Source organism: Apiospora hydei (assembly GCF_038363865.1).
Source record: "Apiospora hydei strain CBS 114990 chromosome Unknown utg000007l_segment0_segment0, whole genome shotgun sequence".
Lineage (NCBI taxonomy): Eukaryota > Fungi > Ascomycota > Sordariomycetes > Amphisphaeriales > Apiosporaceae > Apiospora > Apiospora hydei.
Window position 1 is genome coordinate 2,368,704 of NW_027117366.1, and position 16,458 is coordinate 2,385,161.

The 16,458-nt window shown below is 54.7% G+C and overlaps 3 protein-coding genes across 3 annotated transcripts; all 3 read left to right on the forward strand.

Moving 5' to 3' along the window:
- Positions 1-191: 191 nt before the first annotated feature.
- On the forward strand, positions 192-4,990 carry PG997_009823 (urease; the record flags this gene model as incomplete). The annotated part of the gene is made up of 8 exons (XM_066814138.1): positions 192-212; positions 365-451; positions 544-1,736; positions 1,807-2,130; positions 2,178-2,697; positions 2,832-3,139; positions 4,231-4,608; positions 4,666-4,990. The coding sequence occupies 8 exons, from the start codon at positions 192-194 to the stop codon at positions 4,988-4,990; spliced, it is 3,156 nt and encodes a 1,051-aa protein (XP_066666100.1).
- Positions 4,991-10,247: 5,257 nt separating this feature from the next.
- On the forward strand, positions 10,248-13,734 carry PG997_009824 (Het-C-domain-containing protein; the record flags this gene model as incomplete). Its single annotated transcript, XM_066814139.1, has 8 exons — positions 10,248-10,374; positions 10,751-10,837; positions 10,994-11,131; positions 11,181-11,489; positions 11,542-11,721; positions 11,776-12,317; positions 12,378-12,650; positions 12,721-13,734. The coding sequence occupies 8 exons, from the start codon at positions 10,248-10,250 to the stop codon at positions 13,732-13,734; spliced, it is 2,670 nt and encodes an 889-aa protein (XP_066666101.1).
- Positions 13,735-14,637: 903 nt separating this feature from the next.
- On the forward strand, positions 14,638-15,615 carry PG997_009825 (endoglucanase type K; the record flags this gene model as incomplete). Its single annotated transcript, XM_066814140.1, has 2 exons — positions 14,638-15,030; positions 15,277-15,615. Coding segments are annotated over 2 exons (732 nt in total), but the record flags the coding sequence as incomplete, so codon positions are not given.
- Between the last annotated feature and the right edge of the window lie 843 nt (positions 15,616-16,458).

Sequence of the window (16,458 nt, forward strand, 5' to 3'; positions counted from 1 at the left end):
CAATGATAGCAGCAGCAGCAAAGCAGAAGGGGAATAGACTCAGAGTTCTTGCGGTAGAAAGATCCGGCTGGAGTGGGAAATGGATCTAGACTTTTACCTTCTATAGATATTCCAAGTATCGAATTGATGAACAAGAACGGAGCATACGAGCACGCGATCCAATGCCAAGTTGGGCTGTGAGGTAATCCAAAATGCATCTAATTCCTAAAGAGGTTCGTTTTCTTGCTACGTCCTGTGTGACTACTACCGCTTCCCACCACTTTCCGAGTGCCGACCACCATAAAGTCGCGGCAGCTCTGCTATCGTTCCACACACCCGCTCCGTACCTGTTAACTAACACAGAGCCCGTAACGGCAAACCACAGCTTGACAAGCTCGTCATTTCACAACTGGGCTTTGTCGCCCAAAAACGCCTGGCTCGAGGTGTAAAACTGAATCATTCCGAGGCTACTGTAAGACACTCAACCCCCCCTTTTTTTATTCCATTAGATGGGTTCGTAACTGTCTGTTATCGTGAAAGCCCCATGGCTTACTCGTATCCTAGGCTCTTATAGCCAGTAACCTCCAGGAGCTCATCCGCGATGGCCAGCACACCGTCGCGGACCTGATGACCATCGGGTCCACCATGCTGGGCCGCCGGCACGTCCAGCCCTCGGTGCCGTCGACCCTGCATGAGATCCAGGTCGAGGGCACCTTCCCCACGGGCACGTACCTGGTGACGGTGCACAATCCCATCGCCACCGAGAACGGCGACCTAGCCAAGGCCCTGTACGGCTCCTTCCTGCCCATCCCGTCGGCGGACCTGTTCCCCGCCGCCGCCGCCGCCGAGTACGCCGCGGACAAGCAGCCGGGCGCCCTCGTTGCTGTCAAGGGCCGCATTGCGCTGAACCAGGGCCGCCGCCGCGTCCGCCTCCGCGTCACCAGCAAGGGCGACCGCCCCATCCAGGTCGGCAGCCACTACCACTTCGTCGAGACGAACCCGCAGCTCGCCTTCGACCGCAAGCGCGCCTACGGGTTCCGCCTCGACATCGCGGCCGGCACCAGCGTCCGCTTCGAGCCCGGCGACACCAAGACCGTGACCCTCGTCGAGATCGGGGGCCACCGCGTCATCCGCGGCGGCAACCACCTCGCCGCGGGCCAGGTCGACCCGGCGCGCGCCGACGACATCGTGCTCAAGCTGCAGCAGGCGGGCTTCGCGCACGCGCCCGAGGAGCCCGTCGGGGACATGACGGCGCAGATCGAGGCGTGCACCCTCGACCGCTCCGCTTACATGACCATGTTCGGCCCGACCACCGGCGACCTCGTCAAGCTCGGCAGCACGGATCTGTGGATCAAGGTCGAGAGGGACCTCGCGGTGCACGGCGACGAGTGCAAGTTTGGCGGCGGCAAGACCCTGCGCGAGGGCATGGGACAGGCGACGGGGCGGTCCGATGCCGAGACGCTGGATCTCGTTGTTACGAACGCGTTGATCGTTGACCACAGTGGTATCTATAAGGCAGATATCGGTGTCAAGGACGGCATTATTGTAGGCATTGGTAAGGCCGGAAACCCCGACGTAATGGACGGCGTGACGGAGAACATGATTGTGGGAAGCTGCACAGATGTGATTGCTGGCGAGGGCAAGATCATTACGGCAGGTGGACTGGATACTCACATCCATTTCATCTGCCCTCAGCAGGCGTACGAATCGATTGCTTCCGGTATTACCACTATGCTTGGAGGTGGAACAGGACCAAGGTATGGAAGCGCCCTCAACCCCCCTTTCTTCTTTTGGCCTGAGTTGGAGATCGACTAAATAGCAATCTAGCGCTGGAACGAGCGCCACGACTTGCACTCCTGGTGCCAACTATATGCGCGATATTCTTCAAGCCTGCGACGAACTTCCAGTCAATATCGGTATCACCGGAAAGGGCAACGACAGCGCCCCTGAAGCTCTGCGTGAACAAATCATCGCAGGCGCTTGCGGCTTGAAACTCCACGAGGACTGGGGTTCCACGCCAGCCGCTATCGACTCATGCCTTACGGTATGCGATGAGCTCGACGTGCAATGTCTGATCCACACCGACACCCTGAACGAGTCGGGCTTCGTCGAGTCGACCATTGCCGCCTTCAAGAACCGTGTGATCCACACGTACCACACCGAGGGCGCCGGCGGCGGGCACGCCCCGACATCATCAGCGTCGTCGAGCACGAGAACGTGCTGCCCTCGTCGACCAACCCGACCCGGCCCTTCACCCGCAACACCCTGGACGAGCACCTCGACATGCTCATGGTGTGCCACCACCTGTCCAAGAACATCCCCGAGGACATCGCCTTCGCCGAGTCGCGCATCCGCGCCGAGACCATCGCGGCCGAGGACGTGCTCCACGACCTGGGCGCCATCAGCATGATGTCCTCCGACTCCCAGGCCATGGGCCGCTGCGGCGAGGTCGTCCTCCGCACCTGGAACACGGCCCACAAGAACAAGGTCCAGCGCGGGACCCTGCCCGAGGACGCGGGGACCGGTGCCGACAACTTCCGCGTCAAGCGCTACGTCTCCAAGTACACCGTCAACCCCGCCGTCGCCCAGGGCATGGGGCACCTGCTCGGCAGCGTCGAGGTCGGCAAGCTGGCCGATCTCGTCGTCTGGGACCCGGCTTGGTTCGGGACTAAGCCCAGTCTGGTCGTAAAGAGCGGCTTGATTGCTTATGCTCAGATGGTGAGTTCATCCTCTATCTAGTTGGCCTTTCTTCGGACTTCCTTTCCCATACTCCCAGCGCCTCCCCTAACGGAGAGGCACGGGGAAAGACGTCCAGTAGCGAAACTGACACTTTTCCTCTCCTTAACCTTCAGGGCGACCCCAACGCCTCGATCCCGACGGTCCAGCCCATCATCGCGCGCCCCATGTTCGCGCCCCTGGTGCCCCGGAGCAAGATCCTTTTCGTGTCGCAGGCGAGCGTCGAGTCAGGCACCGTCGGCCACTACGGCCTGCGCAGCCGCGTCGAGCCCGTCCGCAACTGCCGCCGCATCGGCAAGCGCGACATGAAGTTCAACGACGCCCGCCCCGCCATGCGCGTCGACCCGGAAAAGTACACCGTCGAGGCCGATGGCGTCGTCTGCACCGCCGAGCCCGCCGAGACGCTACCGCTGACGCAGCAGTGGTTCGTGTACTAGAGCCGAGTAGTACAAGGCAGCGGGTGATGCATACATATATATGTGTGTATGTAAGTACTAGCCCGGAAAATGGGGGTTATGGTGCGGTACGGTGCCGTTGTGCAGTTCAGTCCAGCCCCCGACGGCGAGGCAGAGGGAAGAAGGAAAAGGCGGTCGGCCGCCGGCTGTACGAACAGGTGACGATGGATTATCTCGTTGCAACGCCACCTTTTACTTATCTACTACGTATATAATCAGGCAACTGTTTCCAGCTTTAGTTCAATAAACACTCTTTTGGATCGATCAGAACGTATCTCTTTATCTGGGGGCTGCCTATATGTGCCTACCTAATTGACACAAAACAGGTACTCATGCCTGCCCACACGGCTCTTTTTTAGCTGTAAGGCAGCATAGTGACAACCCAAGCAAGTATGCAATTACTACCGTATGGGTATTATGATGCTGCACACGTTTATATCAAGGGTCTTGCCACGGCATAAATGTACAGATGATGTGGATATGGAGCATGCTAGTGTAATTCAGATACGCTGTACAAGCCCTCGACTACTACCCAGAACCCTCGAAATTGAGCTTCACCGAGATGTACTAACTATTGTATTGCCAAATTCCACTCAAGACGTTTCAATATATCACTTTACGGGCAAGAATCTTTTTACTCATTGGTTCATACAGCTAAATACAATGACGCCTTCCCTGAAACCCTTGACTCGCCAACGCCTGAAACGTAACCGTCGCCAACCAGTGCTATATCATCAACTGGTCCTATAATCCTTTTGGCTACTAGAGAGCAGCCGCCGAAACCACATATACTCAAACATATCACAAGTGAAGCAATGAAACCCCAAGCAACTCAGTGAACATCGTTTGGTCCACCTGTCGTGATCTCATGATAGAAGACCGATACCCGGGAGCCGCTCACGTTGCTGTGAAAAAGGGTATCCTCGAAAAACAGTGAAAGTGCCAACTGAAGAAAGCCGAAGCGAGGTCGCTTAAGCGTTCTTCTTCTTGCGAGCGGACTTCTTAGGTTCCTCAGTCGCAGGTTCTGCTACCTTGGACGCTCGCTTCCGCTTCTTATCAGGACTGGCGGGTGTCGCGGTCTTAACTGCCGACGCCTCTACGTCCTCACTGTCCGCGGCGGTGCTCTTTCGCTTGCGGGTGCTGCCCTTAGGCTTGGGGGTCTTGGCCACTTCGTCGGAAATGGCAGCGGCAGCCGGAGCTACAACAGGGGCAGTCATCTGCAGCTGCTCTACAATAGCGTCCTGGTCATTGGCGACGGCGGGCTCGTCGACAGTGCCACCAACGTTGGGCTGGGGAATCGCATTTGCGTCGGCATACGCAAGTGCGTCCTGGTCACTCATCTCACGTGCCGCGAGGTTTCCGGCCTTGTAAGAGGCGACACGAGCGTGGTAGAGACGCAGGTTGAACTGGTAAGCATTGTTCCAGGCCTGAATCCTAGGTTAGCACAACGAACTTTGACCGAATGATATTTTCAAACTCACCATCTTCTCGTCAGGGTTCATGGAAGCCCAGCGACGCTGGCCCTCATCCTGAACAGCACCCTTGGGGGCCTCATTTCCAAGATCTGTGGCGATGATGGGACGGGCAGTCTGCATGTAAAGGAAGTATGGCGTCAAGGGGCGCTTGGGAGCATTGGGGTCATGCTGGCGCTTCTTGCGCTCCTTCTTCTCCTCAACGGGAGGGACGACAGTCTCGGCACCAACATGGGGCGCAAAGCCCACAGCGGCTTGGTCAAGACGAGCAAGAGTCTGCAGGGCTGGGACGTTATCCAGCGACGTAGGCTCGCCCAAGAGCATGTTACTCTGGCGGAGGTAGTCTGAAGCGAAGTCCTTCAGGAGCTCCTGGATAGTGGAGAGACGAGCGTGAACCTTGAGGCATGTTAGCGAGGTTGCTTCGCAGCGTTTTACAGGCGTTTCATTGGAGTGCAGTGAGAATTGGAGGCAGTGCAGTTAGGGGCCTTGGGCAAGCAGTAGAGGCCCGGTGGGAGGTGGGGTCATAGCTCCTCGGGCCTCCATTTGCGTGGCCAGTGGTGCGGGGTAGTCCAGCATGTAAACAAGTCCGACTTCATGTACGCGTATCCAGGACAAAACGCGCTGGCTTGCATCGACTCTTCAGAGCCTCGCACACCTGTAAGAAAGCACTTCTTTGAGTGCCTTGCGCGACTTGATCAAGATACCAAATGCTTCGTCCTCGATGATCCTGCTCGGAAAAGAGACAAGTGCATCGGCAGTCGAGCATATAGGCAAAGCCATCACACAAGGTGGGATGCAATGCTCGGGGTGCGGTGGTTGAAAGGAGGGGTTGCATGGCAATCAACGTGAAGAGTGTATGGCTGGCATTGGCGGTGGAAGAAGGGTGGTAGACGGGGTGGGCGTGGGCGATATGGGCTTTGAAGGAATTGCAGCAGGTAGCAAGTAGAAGGGATGGGACTCACCGAGTTACGGACTCTCTCGTACTCAGCACGGTTAATGGTGAGGGTGTTGGAGCCAGCATCCATAGGCGGCGCCATTGCGACAGGCGGCTGGGGCATCAGAGTTGGGACATTAGCAGGAGCCGCGGGCTGCTGCTGTTGCTGCTGCTGCTGCTGCTGAGGCACCAAAGGCACCTGTGCCGCCGGCGTGGCCGGTACAGCCTTGGTTTGGTCCTTGCGGGGCCTGGCCATTGTGGTGGTTGAGTTTGTCGGGTTGAGGAAATGCGTCGGTTTGCGGGTGCAGTAAGGTTGCTTTGGGGGTGCTCAATTCGCAGGAATAGGGCCTGTTTTCCAGTTGCTTATGGGCAGAGAATTTAGGGGAGAAAGTGGGAAAAGTTTCGGGGCAGGTTTTCACCTGAAAGTTGGGGGGTCAGGGCTTTATGTGACCGAGGGGACCAAGGCCGGGTCAACTGAATCACTCCCATCAGTGAGGTACACTAGGCCATGTACCCCTCCCACTTTCAATTGACATCAACCAGATCCAACATCGGTTGATTGAAAAAAACCAGTGCCTGCCACATTACTGGACCTGCTGTTCCTACTGTCTGTCAATAGGTACCTACGGGCTGTACCTGTTTTTTTTCCCTTCCCTTGCTCCCCGGCCCTCCTGCTCCCGCTTCTGCTCCCACCTGCCTCGATGCTGCACTGCCCACAGCCCACTCTTAGCCCAAGTGAGGTCTGCTTTTGCAGCCAGGCTCGCTCGCTCGCGTCCCCGCCCATCTTCCATCAATTGATCTTTCTGGGCCACCCAACCCATCAGTAACACTAGAAATGACCTGACGAGACTGCGACCGGGAGAAGCCCAAGTGATCTGAAGAGGCCTGGCACAAATTTTCCCTCCCAATGCCCACACCTGCACCCACATGCAGCACCCACAACGCACACTGGGCACCCACACTCACGGCCTACTTAGTATGCACTCGAGCCTACCTGCTGCACACGCTACCTCCAGAATCGGGATGAAAGTGATTTGCGACGTAGGCACCTGGGTTAATGCTGTCCTCGACTCCCCCTTGGCTCAGCTCGAGTCTTCGTCTTTGACGTACTAACAAACCCGACCAAGGCGACCGACCCTACATGTAAAAATGGCGGTTACTGATTTGGAGCTGCTTGCGACGCTGACCTGCCCGAGTCTGTACTCGCACTCGCACACGACACCCTATTGACCCCTCCAGCATATCAAAACGGCTTCGATGTACTGAATAGCTGGCGAGATTGCTGATTGTTTGCTTGCGCGACACCAGCTTTCATGACTTTTTGGAAAACCACATCTCTTGTCCTACGTTTGCAGTGTGTAACAACGTGTTTACCTAAGCCATCGTTATGAAATACTCATGGCATGCCCGATGCAATTTGAAATCGATGCGATTTGCAGCATTTCGAGTGTCGAGAATTGGTACTTAGCCGCCTTGGGCGGGTTGGATAATCGTACGGAGTAGAGTGCCAAAGTGCACACCTAAACGAGGCAAGACCAAAATAATGCCGGGGGTCGGGTGTCTGTCCTACTGATGCCTACCTAAGGTACGAGATCAATCACTGCCAGCTGATTTTGGCTCTCCCAAGAACCTTTGGCTAAAACAGCGGGCGCGCACAACGACTGGGGCGCGACTTTTCTCATCTGAAGGTACTTGGCGCTCTTACACCTGCAAGTCACTTAATAATAGCAGATATCTATATGTTGCCTTACTTCCCTTACCGTAGCAGGTCCTATCGTCCTTTTCACCCTGCTTTCGCATTGTTCGCCTTGTCGCATCCGATTTCCGATTTTGCACGGGAGGACGGAGGCAATTGAAGGCTGCGGTAGCGGTTGGAAATCCGCCATCTGTTTAGGAGGTTCTCGTTGAAAGAGGCCCCGAGCCCGTCGCTGAAGTTACTGGATTCTGTCGTGGGTAGCGCGTCGCAGCTTTATGCAGGGCCCCATCTAAGTACCACCATGCGACGAAGACTACTGGCTAGATCCTCAGTGCTGTCGCGCTGATTTGCCAGCTTTAGGGGCTTGGTTTTTAAAGCGGCGATTCCCTACTTGCCTACCTGCTAAAACCTGTCCCCCTCGTGTCCACTAGCTGACCCATCACGTAATGGCTTTCGTATCTGGCCTGGGCCCTGACAATTATTCCTTTGCAGGACTCTCTCTAGACCTCTCTGCTATGGCTTGTCCTGCAGAAGGGGGAACTGAAAAGGCTGATTTCGATTTTGTCCAGCTGGTGAGAGAGAGAGCGCTGGCGGGCCTCGTGTGCCACACGCTGTCCCTCCCCCAAGGTTCGAGGCCCGGCCGTTCTCCCACACTCGTCCTCTCTCGCCTAGTTTAGTCCCAGGCTTCAGACTGGCTGTCAGCACACTCATCTCAAGCCATTTTGACGCTTTTACCGGAAGCTCTACAGCAGGTAGTATTTGGCCTTGAAAAGCTGATGCAAGCTACTCCTCCAGTGCCTGTCAATTTGGCTCTGCAGCAACTGACGGTCGCCCTATCACATACCCCCCGCCTGCAGTGTCTTCAGGTCTGTCTGTTGGCATTCTACTATTCAGTGCCTCCACGTAGTATCTACCTTATCATGAGTTGAGCTCTATTACTTATAAGTGCACTCGACGCACCCGCGCCCGACGTATCCCATAGCACAGTAGCATGCCTAAGCCCCTGGAAATAAACCATTCACCTGCGTATCACTCTTAACCTATCTGGCGATTACTTGAGATACTCTTCTGAGGCTCCCTTTCCACATCTAGGGCCTGTAATCACCATCCACTCGTTTTGATGCTTCCGTATGATTGCGCACCCAGCTTCTCAACCCCATTTGCTAACATTCACCTGAGCCACGAGCTCTGAAGTTAGCACTGTTGGTTATGCTGTAGGACATGATCCTGAAAATGAATCAGCTTAGCAGTGGCTTATACCAGAAGCATCTCGTTCCACTGCAGCCTTTTGTAGTGTCAATACTTACAGCATACCTACCACTTGAGGATTCTCACTCTATAGCCATGTGATGGACACTGGCTGATATATATTACTGCCCAGGACACCGGCATCCTCTTCATGGCGAAAGCGTTCCTTTCGCCATACTATGCCGTACCTCCGGTACAAATCAGAGATCATTTAATGACATTCACATAATGTTTATTATATCAATATCATGTTCGCCGCAGAACAGCTTTTGTCTTGAGTACATCTATGTCGAGTAGGTAAGAACCTAGCTCTTGTTCAGATAACTCACGGCCATTCACTCGGCTAACACCCGACGCGCATGCCCGCATACGCATGCCTAAGGTATGGTAATGAGCAAACCATGATCTTGCCTAGAAGGTCCTAGGTATGTACTTACACAGAGGGTTCGGTAGTTGGTAGGCAGGTATTTACACACGAGCCAGACATCACCCTCCATGCTTGACGTTTGGGATCATGATGCGGCCCGCGAGTGTATGCCAAACTGTCCCAGGCATTACGTCAAATATACCATACATAGGATGTAGGCTTAAGGCTATACGCCGTGAGCCCCGGGTGGCCGTCGCGGGGTGTTTCATCGTGCCGCCCGCTATTGGGTGTCGGTAGGCGCCTTCTATTTACCGAGCCGCCATGATGCACATGCACATGCGCACACTGGACCGATTCCATGCCTGCTTTGTATGTGTGCCGCCTGCCCCGATCCAGCGAGGCATACCGCGACGCTCAGAAGAAAGTAACAACATTCGAGCATCGTCTCAGTCATATAAAGCATCGCTTGCAGCGCCAGCCATCCCACCATATTGCATGGCCCGGCTCGCGATCCTCATGCACCAGCGGCTCGGTCTATCTATCCACCAAGCGCGATCACGATAAGCTTATTCTGAGGAACTCAATATATTAGTCAGGAACCGATCGCGAGGCTGGTCTAGGTTGAGTTAAAAAGCGAAGTCTTTTCTCGTCGTGATGTGATGTGAACAGAATGCACACCTACATTGACCTCTTGTCGTCCAACGAGCATCTGACACACGTGTATCGACTCACTCAGCGTCCCTCGTCCCCTCCTCGTAGAGCCTTGGCATGGGCTAGAATCCTGCTGTCAGTTGGGGCCCCAAGCAGCCAAGGCATTCGTACCACGTACATACTGCCACCAGCAGCCTTTGCAGGGATTCGGGTTTAACTAAAACAAGACGCAAAGTACCGGTGTACTGATTATTGGGGACGGCTCCAAGCAAGCAAGTCAAGCAAGTCAAGCACAGCATCCAGCAACCCCATTGCCGACCACTTCGGTCCAATTGAATGCATTAGACGCCTGCCATCGCGTCTTGGCAGGTCGGAGGTTCAGTCGATCTCCAGCTAAGCTTCATGCTATGGGGCCCCCTGCCTACTTTTGGATCGTCCAACGATGATGAACCCCCTTCGACCCCTCCAAACTTGACCTTGACAGGGACAGGAAGGCCCAGAAACAAGGGCACCAACGTCACACACCAAATTGCGAGGAGGGACCTTTCTTTGACAGGTTTCCCTTCTTCTTATTTGAGCCTCTTCCCCCTCTTCACGCTCTGGCCCGGTTTGTTTTGGTCAATTTCTCTTCTCCAAGACCTACCATTACTCCTGAGAAAACCTCGATCAGAAAAACGACATTTGAACATCTGAAGGGCAGGTCTCGACGATGTTCACATCCAAATCCTTCTACCCCGCCGTTTTGGCTGTGGTTATCCTGTGCGCTTTCACGCCAGGTGCCCTGGCCTTCGGCGCCGGTAACATTGCTGGTATTAGCAAGGTCGAAGGAGTCAATTGTAAGTTTCGACCGGCCTGCCAATGCCATGACCGTGCAGCAGCTAACAGATACTCCTGATAGGGCGCCGTAAGTCTTCACAGCTATAGCTTGCCCGAATACCCGTCCAAACACTGCATCACTTGCATACGGTACTACACTGCATATACGATGAATTCACCTCGAGTGAAAGTCAAAATGGAGGTCGCCTCAGCCCTTGCCTGTGATTGGGACAATGCGTGACTGTGTTGAGCGAATAACATACGAAAGGGAGCAGTTGTTATTCGCCAGTACAGGTCCCAACCCATTCTCAAGGCTGTAGACTGCCTCCTACCAACCTTCTATCACAGCATTTTACAGCTGCGCAATATTGGGGCATTGCTAATTGAAATATACAGATGGTGATTTGGAGGACACCCTCTTGACCCTGGCAATGGCCAGAGTCCTTGGAAACGGCAAGAAGTTCGACAAGCTCACAGTCCAACGTGTAAGTCGATTCAAACGCATAACTCCCATCATATAACACCACTAATACCATCAATCCAGGTCTACTTCGGAAACTGGCTGCGTATGTCTTACTGCCCTGCCGCCTTGATTGCTTGCCAGCTGTTGTGCAACAAGTACTGACTGCCAGTGTTTAGGCGACTACTCGCAGGCGATTGATATCGGAACTGTGAAGGCTGTTTCTTCCGAAGCTATTCGCCTGCTGCTGTGTGTCCTGGGCTTCATGACATTCGGCTTCGGTAGCAAGGAGTTCGAAATCACTGCTGAGAGACTTGGTATGAGCCATTCCAAATTAAAACCAACTGCCCACTGACGATTTTTCAGGCACTTACAGACCCGAGGACCATATCGACAACCCTAAGGGCTATGGCGCTGGTGCTGGCGACCCCAGGCAATACGACAGACGTCTCCGTGGTCCCATTGACGAAGACCGCGAGCTGTCCATTGATCCCGAGTCTGGTATGAAGAACTACATCGCCAATGAGCGCGCCGGAATTATGACTTCAGCCCAACACGTCCGAAAGCTCTTCGGTGATTCTATTGAGCTGGCCAGAAGCTACCGCCGCAGCAACAACAAGGACGAAATCTACGAGGCTCTGCGCTTGCTTGGTACTGGACTTCACTGTCTGGAAGGTTTGTAATATTGCCTCTCTTGATCTTGGCTTCATAACTTACAGGTATTCAGATTTCCTTGCCCACAGCAACTACACCGAGCTGGCTCTGATCGAGATGGGTGAGCGTGATGTCTTCCCCCACGTGGGACGGGATACGCGTATGCGCCTTGAAGGAGCTCGTGATGAAGTCTACCCTCTTGTCACTGGTACTTTTGGTGGTGTCGACTTCCTGCACTCCGTTACTGGTGAAGGTACGTGCTTGATCCTCTACTCGTACATATTATAGCGTCTAATACAATGGCCAGTCTCCGACAAGCTCACTCAGAATGAGCTGGACGAGCTCGAGGGTACTCTGACGAACAACAAGAACAGCAACACCAGCATCATCGAAGATCTCCTGAACAAAATTCCGGACGGAATCCTCGGCGGAGACAAGAAGGGTGAAATGCAGAACATCCAGGATAACGCTGCCAACTCACAGATGCAGAACGCCCAGGTTTCTCCTCGCGATCCCGAGGAGTTCACTCGCTACGTCCAGGATATCTTCAAACAGGTCATGCCTGCGATTGAGTTCCACGATGATTTGATGAAGACCATCGGCGAAATGATTGAGAAGATCCCCATTCTGCCCAAGATCCTCGAGCAACTTGAGGAGCAGATGTCTGTTTGGGTATTCTCTATCATGGCTCCATTTGTTGTTCCTGTCTTGAAGCAGGTCAAGAACGAGCTTCGCACCGGATCTCATGAGATCATTGAGAGTAGCGAGGCCGAGCAGCATATCGTTTTCGATGACGACCGCTCATCTGACCCCACACACTCTATGCTGTCCAAGGATCACTTCTCCAACGTAAGTAATTTTGGACGAGCTCTATCGAAAGGAGACAATACTAACCATCCACCTAATTAGATCCTCAACGAGGTCGCCGGAAAAACTGCCAGCAAGGTCGTTGCCTGGGCGACTCCTCAGATCATGGAGCTTTGGGACGATGAGGGAAGAAACCCCGACGAGGTCATCACCAACATCATCTTCGGTGTTATGCATCACCCTGCCCAGCGCGACCAGGCTAATGGCCCGTCCCGCGAAGGCCGCCAGATCATGTTTGATTCGGTCAGGCAATGGTGGGATGAGATGGATGACCGTGGCAGGGACGACCTCCGACGCAAGCTCTCCCGGGATGGTGTCTTCAACGGTATGTCAACATATCTACTTTAATGTCGAAGAAATACGTACTGACCAAACCTTAGGCGAGAACCACAAGGAAGGTGTCCATGATACTGGACACGGCTGTGGCAAGCCCTTGGGCATGAAAAAGAACTATGAAGGCGGAGAGGGTGGTTCCATGGAAGACCGTATTGCGGGTGCGGCTGCTGGCGCCATATACGAAGGCATTACTGGCGGTATCGGCAACGTTCTCGAGCAACAAGCTGGCATCAACCTCCCGTCAGGAGAAGGAGGCCATCCTATTCAAGTTGAGGAGTCCGGCGGCCACAAGAGTGGCATCGGCGGCTTCCTTCACTCCGTCGGCAAGAGCCTGCTAGGCGATGACTTCAAGAAGGACGACCGGGAGTCTTACTCTTCCAGAACGGATGATGACAACTCGCGCACCGAGACACGGATCGAATACGGTCACTCTGGCGGCCGCTACGAGCAAGCCACTGAGTCGCGAACTGAATACGATAACGGCGACGAGTCGAGGACTTACAAGCGTTACGAGCAGGACGAGGACCGCCGTGGCAACACCACCGGCTACGGCTATGAGGAGCGAACCGAGTCCCATCCGTCTTACGGCGGTGGCCGTGAGTCTCACACCGAGCGCCGTGAGGACTACGGAGGCTCGAACCAGGGCTACGGCGGCGGCAACAGTGGCGGCTACGGCGGCGGCGAAAGCTACGGCCGTGGTAACAGTGGTGGCGACAGCTACGGTGGCGGTAACAGCGGCTACGGTGGTGGTAACAGCAGTTACGGCAGTGGCGACAGCTACGGCGGCGGCAACAGCTACGGCGGTGGCAACAGCTACGGCGGTGGTGATAGCTACGGCCGCGAGTCCCGTGACAACGAGTCGTCATCTTACGGCCGTCAGGAGTCCAGCGGGGGCTACGGTGGCGGATACGGAGGGGGCCGACGTGATGAGGACGAAGGCGGCTATGGTGGCCGACGCAACGATGGGGGCTATGGCGGTGGAGAGTCCGAGTCTTATATGCGTCGCGGTAACAACGACTACGAGGAGCGCCGTGATGAGTACGGTAGCGATCGCCGTTACTAAGCGGAGATGCATGGCTTCTTGCATGATTGATCATGACTTTACGGATATGTTCTGGTGCTAGACCGGTTCTGTAGAACTCTGCGCATTCTTCGTGATAGATGAGGAACTGCTACACTGAATAAAAAGAATCTTACTGGCAGAAGCTTATCATTTCACAGTTATGAATTGCTAATTCTTGTACCACGTCATGTCGTGGTGTTGCTCTACCTTGCTAGTATTTTTTTCTGATAAGTCATCGAGGGATGACTTAGCAAGGATGGAATTGCTGTGCAGTTGTATGGAAGCATGCGGGGGATTACAAGCCGTGAGTAAGTGTGGTTGTCCTGTAGGGACTCTTTGCTGAGCAATGATCTCATGTGTCTACTTCTGCCGGCTGTGAGTATATTGGCGTTCGGCTTTTTCCAAATGGGGGTTATCTATTTTGCCATTGCCCAACTCCACCTTCGAGCCGCCTCCGGGGGCTACCCTCCAGGCGGTTATGATGGGGTCACAGCAAGTGACACTACGACGGGCGTTGATTTGCCGAGTGCCAATGTGCAGATCGCGGGATGAGGTTCCATCTAAGGTGCAGGTGTATAGTTGCCCCTGAGTCTGTATATATGGATTTCTCGGTAGTCGATTCCGTACGGCCTTACGGCATGGAGGTTTTAAGAAGCGTTGAGGCCCTTTTCCATTTTCTTGTCTGAAATTCCCAGAGGCCTTCTTTCTCGAGTACATTATCAGTCCATTGTTAGACCGTCGACCGACTCGGTAGAAAAGATACAGAAAAACAGAGCAATACAGCATCACAACCCAACTATCTCCTCCTCTGTTGTCACCAAGGCAAACGTAACATGCACGTCCACTCGATTCTCACGACCGCCGCCGCCGCCGCGACCTCCCACTCCTGGCCTCGGCGCAGGGGGAGGAGGCGGCTCCTCGGGCACGGGCCGGACGACGCGGTACTGGGACTGCTGCAAGCCGAGCTGCGGCTGGGGCCTCAAGACCAACTCGGGCAAGTACGTGCAGACGTGCGACAAGAGCGACGGGCCGCTGGGCGGGTCCGACACCAAGTCCGGGTGCGACAACGGCGTGGCGAGCGGCGCCTACATGTGCTCCAACCAGAGCCCCTGGGCCGTCAACGAGACGACGGCGTACGGCTGGGCCGCGGTCAAGCTCGCGGGGTCCAACGAGCAGACGTGGTGCTGCGCGTGCTACGAGCTCACGTTCACGAGCGGGCCCGTCAGTGGGAAGACGATGGTCGTGCAGGCTTCGAATACGGGGGGCGATTTGGGGCAGAATCACTTTGATATTGCGGTAAGTTCAGGGAGTAGAAGGGGTTGCTTAAGGATATTTACTCCTTACACTTCTCTTTCCTTTCCTTTTTAGTCTACGATCTCTGAGAACGTTATCATGTCAAGTCGCACCTGTTTCCCCAAGGGGCTACGACAAAAGGAGTGGTCATCGATAATTCCCTTTCTCTCTCTGCATTCCCATTACTTGGAATCCACACAAGGCCGTTTGAACAAATAGTACATGTACGAGACTGACAATCCCTCCCAGATGCCCGGCGGCGGCGTCGGCCTATTCAACGCCTGTACCAACCAGTACGGCGCGCCGCCCAACGGCTGGGGCGCGCAGTACGGCGGAGTCTCGTCGCGGTCGGAATGCGACTCGTTCCCCGAGAAGCTGAAGGCGGGCTGCTACTGGCGCTTCGACTGGTTCGGGGGCGCCGACAACCCGGACGTGACCTTCAAGCAGGTCGCGTGCCCGGCCGCGCTGGTGGCCAAGTCGGGCTGCTCGCGCAACAACGACGCCATCAACGAGACGCCAACGGGGCCATCGAGCGTCGGGACCTGGACGCCCGAGGCCACGACGGCGCCCACGGCTGGCGCTGTCTAGGAGTGTTTGGTTGAGATACAGGGGCCGGGAAGGCGTGTGTGGGAATCGTGAGATGGGCGGTGAAGGGACGTATTGTCCATACATGTTAGGTAGTTATTAAATCAATAGCTGGTCTCCTGACCCAAGTCGAAAACAATCCCTACGAGTTGACAAATTGTCCATTTTAGTTATGTGTAAGGTTCCCATGCTTTCTATGACAAGGAGTAGTCAACGCTTCAAGATACCCCCTTTATCATATGAGCCCCGGTCTGGATCATGGAGGTTGGATATATTCATGCCATTCAATGCTATACAAGCAGACATGTTTCAAGTGAGCATTTGACTACTCAAACAAGACGACCCGACCCAGCAACTCAAGCTTGCCAGTGTTTATTTATGTGAAGGACCGTTTTGATGATCAAGGGTAGCCTGAGCGCGCTTGAGATCAGCATGACCGCAATGCCAAGGACGCGGAAGTTCGGAAGCAGCTTATCGGGTTGCACAGTGCAGTTTCCACGGTACGCCCTGCTGATGCCCGGTAGTTGTCGAGGCTTCCGTTTCCAAACGCCATGGAAACTTAGTTATATTAAAGTTAGGGAACGACAAGACTTGGCTGAAATGCAGGAGTGGCAGGTCCCGAATGAGCAGTGAGTTCCTGTGTTTCGCAAAAAGGCCAGGTGTATTGCTGGATAATGAATCTGTCATAGCATGGCCGTATTGTCTTCATGTTCAGCGTAAAAAGCATCAGTGCCCTAAACGCGTTACACATTGATAAGGTACTGAAGTTGGGCATGTTTGCCTGTTGATATGCGAAGGATGCATCGCAGCAACCCGATCAGGTAGGTGGTATCGTCGCACGGGGAG